Below are 13106 nucleotides of genomic sequence, written 5' to 3'. Positions count from 1 at the left end.
CCACTCCAATACCTTTACTTTGTTGTCCTTAAGCCATCTTGCCACAACTTTGGAAGTATGCTTGGAGTCATTGTCCATTTGGAAGACCCATTTGCGACCAAGCTTTAACTTCCTGACTGATGTCTTGAGATGTTGCTTCAATATATCCACATAATCTTCCTTCCTCATGATGCTGTGCACCAGTCCCTCCTGCAGCAAAGCACCCCCACAGCATGATGCTGCCACCCCGTGCTTCACGGTTGGGATGGTGTTCTTCGGCTTGCAAGCTGCCACCTTTTTCCTCCAAACATAACGATGGTCATTATGGCCAAACAGTTCTATTTTTGTTTCATCAGACCAGAGGACATTTCTCCAAAAAGTACGATCTTTGTCCCCATGTGCAGTTGCAAACCGTAGTCTGGCTTTTTTATGGCGGTTTTGGAGCAGTGGCTTCTTCCTCGCTGAGCGGCCTTTCAGGTTATGTCGACATAGGACTCGTTTTAGCACTCACCTCAACTTAGCTAACATTTCCCCAGCCTAATATCCATTCGGAGATTCAGTGAAAACAAAATCAGAGATTAATGGATTTATCTAGACGAGTCCCCCACGTATGTCTCAAAGCAGCACGATGGCGCTGTTCCAATCAAAACGGTGCTGAAATGATGATCTATGTGGCCACACATGACTGTTGCTTTAAATTAGTATAATGGTTGGATATGACTTTGGGAGCTTCATTATGAGCAAAGATTTTATACATGTCTTCAATTGCATTAGCTTACTTTATTCCAATATTGTCATAATTCAGTTTATCATAACTAAATTGAGTTTTCCTCTCTCTGCGCTTTTTCTAGGCCCAATGGCTGTTTTCTTGTCTCCTCATTCCCCTGCCGCCCGCCTCTGTCGTGTTGTTCTCAACACCAGTTTAAATCAATATAGCGTACTGTTTTCTAGAAATCTGTATTTTGTTCGGGCTCATTTAATTTCTGTGATGTCGTACCAGACCTGGGCTCGAATTTTCAGTTCTGATGAGAACTCTAAACTGCATTAGGGTCTAGTGTGCAGTCCAGCAGTGTCAATCATGTGTGTGCTTTGAATTTAAAGTGAATTTGTGTGAAGTAAATACGCTAGGCTAATGGCTTCCATGCGAAAACCTGTTTGGATCATGTGCTATTCATTTTTTTTGCCAATCTGCTGCTGTGCATGCTGTGTATTTTGTGGAATTGCATTAGTGCGACATTGGGGATAATTTTTTATTTTCCCGGGTCTTGTCATTTTATTTTTTGTTGAAATGTGAAGAGTGGTCCCTGGACAATCTTGGGATCCCGGTTACCTGTGTTAATCCCTAATTTACAGAACAATTTTGTATGACAGCCCCTTTTTATGGAGGTCTATGACCAGCACTCATGTCTCAATCCCCCATAGAAGGGCATATACTGTAAGTGCAGTACTTGACCCTTAAACTGCAGGCAGATGTTACCGATGCATGGGGTTTGCACTGCATATATCGTCTAAGTATCTTAATGCTAATCCTGAAGCATAAATAAGGGATAATCAATGAGGGGCTATGGGTTCTAGGGAAATAATGCATGACACAGAAGGTGTGTGCAATGACGTGCAGCGGAGTGGTACTCACCTTCAGCAGAGTTGCATTATTTCCATAGAACGCTTAGGCTGCGTTTACACAGACGGCCCAATTCTGATATGTCTTCACTAATTTGTCTTTTGACGAATCAGATCAGATCTTTTACCCATAATTGGGAACATTATCAGAATTGGACTGCCTGTGTAAACCTTAAGTGCATAAAAAACTGCTACTAACCAACTGATATGGCGTATTTAATACAGTATTTGTAAATGTGACTGATATGGTGTTTCATAGGATTTTTGAGGATGAGGACATTCCATTTATTTCTGTCCCTGGTGGGTGCCAGAAGGTATGCATGCCAAGAAGGCTGTGGGGGCCACTGATGTTACTTTTAGAATGAGTATGTGATGGAATGTCCTGACTAGGGTGCAATATGATACCATCTAGGGTGATATTTTTGTGGTTGGGAGTGACACCCAATAATGGTTGGCAACTGTTGGATAGAATTAGCTTGCAAAGCAGTCTATAAACTGAGAGATTTTGTATGCCTATCATTCAAATGGCAAGAGGCAATTGACTTGTTACATTGAATCTGGTACTGTATCTATTAAATACTTTGTATTAACTCTCCATCTAAGTGTTTAACTATTTTCTTGCATCCTGAATTCCTCGATACCAGAAAACCCATCATAACACCAACCCTGCAGTGCTAAAGTGTGCTTGTGTGTTTGTCGTTCACGGGAGGCTAGTAAAATATTCCTGATTAATAATTCATGAATTGACTATGTATTACAGGAATTTGGCCTGTTGAAAAGTCTGTGAGCTGTGGGGTGCATTATGATGTAAACTAACTGCAGAGTAATGTTGTGGTTAATTTGTACATATCAGCATGCTGTTCTTTCTTCTGTTTTCTGAAGGTTTAACGCCAGGGCTCAATCTTCAGCTTTGGCTTTGAGCATTTATCTGGCTTTCTGTGTAATACAAAATGGGGGTACATCACCCTTACCCCATCTAAGCCCTTTGATTCTCTCTGTGCTACTCTGTCCATCCCTAGCCCGGGGTTAATAACTCAGTCAGGCTTGAATCGAACAGGGGCAGATTTCAAAGTGTTTCCCCCTTATCTCTCTCTCTCCCAACTGCTCTCTCTTTCCCTGTTACCATGATTACAACAGAGAGGAATTAGTGCCTGCTGTTCACACAAAAAAACAATGCTGGCACACACACACCAGGCTGGCACACACTCACACACAAGCTTGCACACACTCACACACTGGAATACTAATGAACTGTCATATTCATGAGGGATTTAAAATGTGTTAAGTAACTAACTTTCTGTCTACACTGAATGATCCTCAAAATGTACCCTGTCCCAGGATTTTTCATATTTTTCTTATTTTTAGCATTCAAGGAATTCCCTTTGATGAAATGCAGACTTCATAGGAAGAGGCTTCTGTCCCTTTGAACTTGCTGATGATTAGTCATGAGTCTGTGACAAAGACACTAATCTCAATGTGAAGAGAAAATTAGATTGAAATTAACACTGGGCTTAAATTTATGAGAACCGTGTTAGCTTAGTCATTTTTAAGTGTACAGTAAAGTGTGTGTGTGTGCGTGCATGCGTAACAACACGTTTTAACACATTTTAACTTTTGACTATATTCATGATATAGCACAACCCCTTGTACCTTACTGCTTATGTATTCCCATATTTACCTTTCCCTAATTCACTCCACATATTTACTATACTATGTTTTCCGCTTCCCCTGCAGGCCACAGATCCAGATGCAGGAGCTAATGGTCTGGTGCGCTACAGGATAGTCAACCACCTAGGTGTCTTCACCATCAACGAGAATGGCAGCATATTCACCACAGTGCCTCTGGACCGGGAGCTCAGGAGTCGGTATGACCTGATAGTGGAGGCCTCTGATGGAGCGGTGGACCCCCGCAGGACCACGTTCACCCTCTCTGTCCTGGTGATAGACATCGATGACAACAGCCCAGAGTTCTCCCAGAAGACCTACATTGTCAACGTCCCCGAGAACAGCCCTGTGGGCACCGTGGTGCTGCGCTTCAGTGTACGTGTGTGTGTGTGTGTGTGTGTGTGTGTGTGTGTGTGTGTGTGTGTGTGTGTGTGTGTGTGTGTGTGTGTGTGTGTGTGTGTGTGTGTGTGTGTGTGTGTGTGTGTGTGTGTGTGTGTGTGTGTGTGTGTGCGTGCGTGTGTGCGTGGGCGAGTGCGCATGTCTGTGCATATGTGTCCTACAGCTACACTGAATATGTGTATGAGCAATGAGCATGGTGGTTCTGAGACTCAGTGTAAGTGTGGGTGTGGGGGAGGGGACTCTGTAGCTTCTCTCTGTCTCTATCTCTGTCAGGCTTTGTGCAGGGCAGTAAGGGCTTCAAACAGCTTGACTATTAAATGCACCCTTTAACATCCTTTAACTTCAAAGCGTCTCCAGCTATCAGCCGATTTGGCCTCCATTTCAATCGCCATTCTCTTCCAGGCTCTTTAGTGTTTCACACACGCAACGGAGGGTAAACACTTACATTTTACTATCGTAGGAGTCTGGTACGTCAGAACTCTCTGGGTGTCTTTGGTCTCAAATGGAGTAAGACTAAAAGCCAGTGTCTCGTCAAAGCTCTGAATCGGGCTTAAGCGGTGGATAATTTTTCCTCTCTTGACAAACATTATTGTAGCGCTTGACAAACCCTGAGCACCTTGGAACTTGATGGAAGGCTTCTCGGGTAAATTTCGCACTGAAAAGCACCTCCTCTTGTTGTTTGCACTGAGGGAGAGAACCATGGGAATACCCCAGCGAGAGCCAAAGCAAAGCCGGAGCAGAGGAAAAGTAATTATCGGCATATTGTGAGTGACTGACACCCGCAACCATGACAACGCTATTCTCCCAAGAAATGAACAACATCTTCAGCCAGAGCAGGAGCAGACAGGAATGGGGTTGGTGGTGGGGGTGACACCTGTCTGTAAAGAAGGCCCAGTTACAGACAGCCATCGCAGGCAGATTAATCTCTGATCCGTGCCTCTCTCCTCTAGAGTGATTATATGTGGTTACTTTTCTTTCTATCTATTTATATATACATGTATTTTATATTTTTATATAATTGTATATTGTAACTCCCTTCACATCTCCACATCAAAGCCTTCCACCTGAAAGATTCTCACTCCCACAGACCACATTTAGTTTTTGTTGTCAGTTGGATGTCTGTGTATGTATGTATGTGTGTGTGTGTGCATGCATGCATTTCTATAATCACCTCTCTCTGCCACTAGGATAACTGTTCCTATGAGCTTAATTATTTTACTTATAAAGGGCCAAGTAAACAATTTCCCTGAGATTAATTTGATCAGTGCTTGTATTCATTTTATCACATTTCTACACAGTCTAAACAAATGAGCATATATTGAAAATAGCAAACATCTATATAAATTGTAATTTCATTGTAATGGTTCTGACTGCAGCACCTCCATCCCTCCCTCTCTCTATTCTCTCTCTCCCATCTCTCTCTCTCTCTCTCTCTCTCTCTCTCTCTCTCTCTCTCTCTCTCTCTCTCTCTCTCTCTCTCTCTCTCTCTCTCTCTCTCTCTCTCTCTCTCTCTCTCATCCCTATCTCTGTTTCTCTCTCTTATCTCTCTCTCTCTCTCTCATCCCTCTCTCTCTCCCTCCATCCCAGGCGGTGGATGCAGACCTGTTCTCTAACGTAACGTACCGTATCAAGTCTGCAGAGGACATGAAGCTGTTCCTGGTGAACCCGATCTCAGGCGAACTGTCAGTCCTGCAGACCCTGGACTTTGAGGACCTGGATAGTATGGGTACGGGGTCCACCTATACCTTCCTGGTGGAGGCTGTGGACCAGGCTGGGACCATGCCCCCCGGTGAGGCCACCGTCACTATTCGGATCACGGTACGATCATATGTCACTCTGTATTCACTGTGTTTGTCATGAGTGATAGTAAAAGTAAAAAATCCCCTCTGTTTCTTCACACTCACTGTTTCCACTCATGATGGTGACAAGTAGGCTAGTGCTTGAAGAATATGCAAGTTATGGCCCTCATCAAGGTAAAAGCACTTCTTGCTTTACGTGTACAATGTTATGTACCATCATGGAACCTAATGACAAGTATTGGTTGTGAAGGATGCACAGCACTAGCACTGTAGAAGTGATAGTCATAGTCTGCTTAACAGTGAGAGCACCTGTCACTCTTTATTCACTGTGCTCTACAGATACTTTGGAAGCTTTCCTCCTCTGGTTAGGATGAATAAACAATTTGTTTCCATCTACTTTACCCTCATGGTCCCCCAGCAGAAGTAGTGCTGGCATAAATCAACAAAGCAATACTGTTTCACTGCCAGGAGCAGTAGTAACAGTTATAGACAATACATTATATAGTGTGTTTGATAGGAGAAGCAATAGTTATTATAGTGGAAGCTAGAGGTGCTGATAGCAGTAATATAACCTATCTATTATCTGTATATTTGAATAATGAGAAAGCAACTGCAGTAGCAGTATCACTATCAAGAGAGTAGTACTTTAGCTCTACATGAATAGCAGTCATGGTATTAAGTCATATGTTGTGATTTTAATTTAATGATCACCTCATTCATCTAGGAAAGCTAGGAGACCCTTGCATTGCAGTCATGACTGCGTCTTTGTTATGGCTGATCCAAGGTTGAGCGCATATCCGGAGCCACTGTGCCTTTCTGCCCTTAGCCTTCACATCACAAAGACGTGCTTTGATTTTATTTATTAGGATCCCCATTAGCCGATGCCAATGGCGACAGCTAGTCTTACTGGGGTCCGACACATAACGAAAAAGACCCCTGGTGGCATGTCTGGTGGGGTAAGTGTGTGTGTGTCAGTGCTGTGTGTAAGTTGCTTATGCAAACAATTGGGAATTTACAACACATTGATGTTTCTTATAAAAACAAGAAGTGATGCAGTCAGTATTCCTCAACTCTTAGCCAAGAGAGACTGGCATGCATAGTACTAATCAAATCAAATCAAATTGTATTTGTCATATACACGTGTATCCTGAGTGGCGCAGTGGTCTAAGGCACTGCATCGCAGTGCTAACTGTGCCACTAGAGATCCTGGTTCGAATCCAGGCTCTGTCGCAGCCGGCCGCGACCGGGAGACTCATGGGCGTCGCACAATTGGCCCAGCGTCGTCCAGGGTAGGGGAGGGAATGGCCGGCAGGGATGTAGCTCAGTTGATAGAGCATGGCGTTTGCAACGCCAGGGTTGTGGGTTCGATTCCCACGGGGGGCCAGTATAAAAAAGTTATAATGTATTCACTAACTGTAAGTCGCTCTGGATAAGAGCGTCTGCTAAATGACTAAAATGTAAATGTAAATGTTTAGCAGATGTTATTGCGGGTGAAGCAAAATGCTTTTGCTTCTAGCTCCGACAGTGCAGTAATATCTAACAAGTAATATCTAACAATTTCACAACAAATACCCAATACACACAAATCTAAGTAAGGAATGGAATCTAAGAATATATACATATATGGACAAGCAATGACAGAGCGGCATGGACTAAGACATAGAATTATATTATAGAATACAGTATATACATAAGAGATGAGTAGTGCAAGATATGTAAACATTATTAAAGTGACTAGTGTTCCATTTCTTAAAATGGCCAGTGATTTCAATATGCAGCAGCAGCCTCTAATGTGCTAGTGATGGCTATTTAACGGTCTGATGGCTTTGAGATAGAAGCTGTTTTTCATTCTCTTGGTCCCAGCTTTGATGCACCTGTACTGACCTCGCCTTCTGGATGATAGCGGGGTGAACAGGCAGTGGCTCGGGTGGTTGATGTCCTTGATGATCCTTTTGGCCTTCCTGTTCAATCGGGTGCTATAGGTGTCCTGGAGGGTGGGTAGTTTGCCCCCGGTAATGCGTTCGGCAGACAGTTGCCGTACCAGGCGGTGATACAGCCCGACTGGATGCTCTAATATTAGCCCTCTGATTACAATGAAGAGCAAGACGTAACGCTCTGTTCTGGGCCAGCTTCAGCTTAACTAGGTCTTTCTTGCAGCACTTGACCATATGACTGGACAATAATCAAGATAAGATCAAACTAGAGCCTGCAGGACTGTGTGGTGTCAAAATAGCAGAGCATCTCTTTATTAAGGACAAAACTCTCCCCATCTTTACAACCATTGCATCTATGTTTTGACCATAAGAGTTTACAATCTAAGGTAACACCAAGTAATTTAGTCTCCTCAACTTGTTCAACAGCCACACCATTCATTACCAGATTCAGCTGAGGTCTAGAACTTAGGTAATGATTTGTACCAAATACAATGCTTCGTTTTTGAGATGTTCAGGACCAGTTTATTACTGGCCACCCCATTCCAAAACTGACTGCAACCATTTGTTAAGGGTTTCAGTTACTTCATTAGCTGTGGTTGCAGACGCGTATATGGTTGAATCACCAGCATACATGGACACATATGCTTTGTTTAATGCCAGTGGCAGGTCATTGGTAAAAATTGAAAAGAGTAGAGAGCTGCCCTGCGCTAAACCACACTTTACATGTTTGACATTAGAGAATCTTCCATTAAATAAAACCCTCTGAGTTATATTAGATAGATAGCTCTGAATCCACGATATGGCAGAGGTTGAAAAGCCATAACTCATAAGTTTTCTCAACAACAGGTTACGGTCAATTATATCAAAGGCTGCACTGAAATCTAACAGAAAAGCTCCCACAATCTTCTTCTTCTCTATTTATTTAAACCAGTCATCAGTTATTGTCAGTGCGGTACATGTTGAGTTCCCTTCTCTATAGGCATGCCTAAAGTCCGTTTTTAAAAAATTGATTTACAGAGAAATAGCTTTGTATTTGTTCAAACACATTTTATTCCATCAGTTTGTTAAGAGCTGGCAGCAAGCTGATAAGTCTGCTGTTCGAACCAGTAAAGGCCGCTTTACCACTCTTGGGTATTTTGATTTGATTTATTAGGATCCCCATTAGCCGACGCTAATGGTGACAGCTAGTCTTACTAGGGTCCGACATATAACAAAAAAGACATTACAGACAAAATACTTTACAATTTACGTACATTTAAAAACATCAACATGTACTGTGTGTGTGTGTGCATCTGTCAGTTACACATACATGTCAGTACATACACACAACAAATAGGTCACATGGGGGAGAGGCATTGTGCCATGAGGTGTTGCTTTACGTGTTTTTTTAAACCAGGTTTGCTGTTCACTTGTGCTATATTTTGTCACCGTTTTGTCACCAAAGCCCCATATACTACCCACCACTGTGACCTGTACGCTTTTGTTGGCTGGTCCTCACTATATATTCGTCGCCAAACACACTGGCTCCAGGCCATCTATAAATCACTGCTAGGCAAATCCCTGCCTTATCTTAGTTCATTGGTCACCATAGCAACACCCACCCATAGTATGCGCTCCAGCAGGTATATCTCACTGGTCATCCCCAAAGCCAACACCTCCTTTGGCCGCCATTCCTTCCAGTTCTCTGCTGCCAATGACTGGAACAAATTGCAAAAATCTCTGAAGCTGGAGACTCTTATCTCCCTCACTAACTTTAAGCATCAGTTGTCAGAGCACCTTACCGATCACTGCACCTGTACACAGCCCATCTGAAATTAGCCCACCCAACTACCTCATCCCCATAATGTTATTTATTTTGCTCATTTGCACCCCAGTATCTCTATTTGCACATCATCTCTTGCACATCTATCATTCCAGTGTTAATACTAATTGTAATTATTTTGCACTATAGCCTATTTATTGCCTTACCTCCATAACTTGCTACATTTGCACACACTGTATATATATATATATTTCTGTTGTATTTTTGACTTTATGTTTTGTTTTACCCCATATGTAACTCTGTGTTGTTGTTTTTATCGCACTGCTTTGCTTTATCTTGGCCAGGTCGCAGTTGTAAATGAGAACTTGTTCTCAACTGGCTTACCTGGTTAAATAAAGGTGAAATAAAAAATAAAAAATAAATATAAGATGGAAGGGAGTTCCATGCACTCATGACTCTGTATAATACTGTACGTTTCCTTGAATTTATTCTGGACCTGGGGACTGTGAAAGACCCCTGGTGGAAAGTCTGGTGGGGTAAGTATGTGTGTCAGTGCTGTGTGTAAATTGACTATGCAAACAATTTGTAGAGGTCCTAGAGAGCTGCCCTGTGGTACAACACACTTTACATGTTTGACAATAGAGAAGCTTCCATTAAAGAAAACCCTCTGAGTTCTGGTAGCAGAATGACTTTGGCTACCTTCCAGGCCTGAGGACAAACACTTTCCTCTAAACTCAGAATAAAGATATGACAGATACGAGTGGCTATAGAGTCAGCTATTATCCTCATTAGCTTTACATCTAAGTTGCCAATGCCAGGATTATTGATCGATAACAAACATTTTCCCACCTCTCCCACACTAACTCTAAAAAATTCAAACTTACAATGCTTTTCTTTCATTATTAGTTTTATATGCATGAAAAATCATGGCTCACTGTTTGTTGATAGCATATTCTGCCTAAGTTTTCTCACTTTGCCAATGAAATAATTGCTAACATCAAATGGTTTTGTGATGAATAAGCCATCTGATTGGCTTCATAATACAGTTTATTCTTCTTTTTGTTGAGTTTAGTCACATAATTTCTCAATTTGCAGTAAGTCAGCCAGTCAGATGTGCAGCCAGACTTATTAGCCACTCCTTTTGCCCTATCTCTTTCAACCATACAGTTGTTCAATTCCTCATCAATCTGTAGAGCCTTAACAGTTCTAAGAGTCAGTTTCTTAACAGGTGCATGTTTATCAATAATTGGAAGAAGCAATTTTATATATTAATCAAGTGCAGTGTTCGGATGCTCCTTATTATTCACATCAGACCAACAAATATTTTTAACATCATCCACATAAGCGTCACAGTAACATTTTTGTATGATCTCTTATACAATATTTTAGGCCCAGCTTTTGGAACTTCGGCTTTCCTGGATATAGACACTATATTGTGATCACTGCATCCAATGGGTACGGATACAGCTTTAAAACATAGTTCTACAGTATTAGTAAAATTGTGATCAATACATGTGGATGATCTTGTTCCTGTAGTGTTTGTAAACACCCTGGTAGGTTGATTAATAACCTGAACCAGATTGCAGGTACTGGTTACAGTGAGAATGTTCCTCTTGAGAGGACAGCTTGATGAAAAAGCAGTCAATATTCAGGTCAACAAAAAAGTAGAACACGCTGTTTACATCACATACACTATCAAGCATTTCACACACATTATTTAGGTACTGACTGTTAGCACTTGGTGGCCTATAGCAACACCCCAAAATAATACGCTTTAGATGAAGCAGGTGAACCTACAACCACAACACTTCAATAACACTTGACATGAGATCTTCTCTCAGCATTACAGGGACATGGCTGTAAATATATACAGCAACACCTCCCCCATAAGAATTACTGTCTCTTCTGTAGATGTTACATCCATGTATTGCTACTTCTGTATTGTCAAGGAATTATCTAAGTGAGTCTCATAAATGGCTAATATATGAATGTTATCTGATGTTAGCAAGTTATTGATTTCATGAGTTGGTGTTTGTAAGTATGTGTGTGTGCTGTGGGGTTGAAGCTACGAACCCATAGGCTTGGCTCTCTCATCTCTTCCAGGCTTTTGGGAGTGAGGGTGGACAATGAGCCTGTCATAGCGGATGTAAGCAATGTCCCCACGCGCTCTGGCAGCTTTCTTGGCTGGGATAAGTTATTTTCTCTTCTGGCACACAGCTTCAGGAAAGTCCTTGTTGAGGAAGATGTATGTTCCTCTGAAGTTCTTGGGTCTTTCCAGAACAGCTACCTTGTCCTTGAACCTCAGGAACTTGACCACTATATGCCTGTCACCTGAGCCGCTGGTGGGTTTTCCAGTCAATTGGGCGCGCTCCACCTCAATCTTCCTGTGGTCCATCTTCATTTTCTCTGAGATCATTTTCCTCACTTTGTCCTCAGATTTTCCAGGTCTCCAGGATTCTGCAATTCCATCCACAAAAATGTTGTTACGCCTTGATTGTCCCTCGAGATAATCTGATGTCTCCGTCATTGTTATCATGGATTCACATACAGAATTTATGTCCTCTCTCAATTACTTACAGCTTGCTGTCATCTTGCCGTTCTCCTGTTTAAACTCATCGAACTGACTCTGGGAGAACTGCAAACTGTTCTTCATGTCCTGGACCTTTTTGGTCAGGTCGTCCATTCTTTTATTAGTTGACTCCACCAGTATTTGGACACACTTGAAGCTATTTTCCTTTGTTTGTAACAACTGCTTGTAGAACTATTTTTGTTCGTTTAAAATATCCTCACCTGTGATAGAGAGACACCACTGTCCTCAATGATACTCCCAGAGGCTTTGGTCTTTGTCACGTTAGCAATGTAGTCTACGCTGTTACTCCTCGCAGTTCCAGACGGGGCAGGTCGCAGGGAAGATGGAAACAACAACAAACAGCAGGGATCTAGACAGCCAGCCACAACGGCTAACCGTGTCGCGGGCTACATTCTAGCCCTCAAGAAAACCCCTGCTGATGGATAACTAGCGGTCGCGTTAGCCCTGGTGCTATTCCAGGCCTGAATGACTCATTAGCTTTGTGACTGCAATTATTCGAGGATTTCCAGATGCATGTTTTCCCATTCCAACCTTTCCGGAGATTAGCCGCTCAATCGAAACTAAAGGACCTCCTGTTTTGGCGCATTATGTCTCGCTCTGTTTGTTTGTGTGTGTGTTTGTGTGTGTGCGTGTGTGTGCATGCATGCGTGCATGTATACGTCTGTGTGCATGTGTGAATGTTCTTATGTCTTGAGTTCTTACACTTCACCCACTGAGTAGGTGTGCATTTGCTTTATACAATATTTAGGTGGTTGTGCATTTCCTTAATCAGGGTGTAAGTGGGTTTTATTTAGCCCAATGGCAGATCCCCTGACTTCCACTCTGCATTCACAATTTTGACATGACAGGAAGGGAAGTGTGGTTTCTCAAGTTGTTCCTCTGCAGGCCCAGCCTACCTGTAGAGTGAGTTTGTCCTCCGATAAGGATAGTGTTTGATGCAGTTTCCTTGTAGTCACCCAGTAACAGTGTTTGATGGGATAAGGCACAGTAGTGCTTATGTTATCACACCCTCCAGGCTGCTATTTGATATGGCTTACATGCATTAAAGCGGGACTAATGGATTCACACTGGGTTCCTATGAGTAGAGATGGAGGAGAAGCTATGACTTTCCTTCTTTCCTCCATTTAACTCCTGCATAGGCTTTTGCAGTCTTTTGTGTTTGATTTGTTCTTGTGTTTGTTTTTCTAAATGTTTTCTTGTTTCGTTTCCATGGAAGGCCTCACAGTGATAGATTGTGTAATCTACCTGTGCCCTGGGGTTCGGAATTAAACTCACAAATGTTTCCTTCTTATTTCGCCCTTTCTGAAAACACACGGGAGACGCTGACAGCATGCTTGTGTGTGTGTGTGTGTATTCGC

At 42.4% G+C, this 13106-nt stretch overlaps 1 protein-coding gene across 1 annotated transcript in view; it reads left to right on the top strand.

The window, feature by feature from the left end:
* Positions 1-13106, top strand: part of LOC311129322 (protocadherin-15-like) — a gene marked incomplete at both ends in the record, with an annotated part of 432090 nt that overhangs the window by 244684 nt on the left and 174300 nt on the right. Inside the window, 2 exons of the mRNA XM_084161599.1 lie at positions 3334-3639; positions 5251-5481. Coding sequence (XP_084017725.1) covers positions 3334-3639; positions 5251-5481 — 537 coding nt within the window. The remainder of the gene's footprint in view (positions 1-3333; positions 3640-5250; positions 5482-13106) is intronic.

The sequence above is a fragment of the Coregonus lavaretus genome (genome assembly GCF_964263955.1).
Source record: "Coregonus lavaretus genome assembly, chromosome: 1".
Classification (NCBI taxonomy): Eukaryota; Metazoa; Chordata; class Actinopteri; order Salmoniformes; family Salmonidae; genus Coregonus; species Coregonus lavaretus.
The sequence above is the reverse complement of the archived record's forward strand: the minus strand, read 5'-3'. Positions and strand labels throughout refer to the sequence as shown.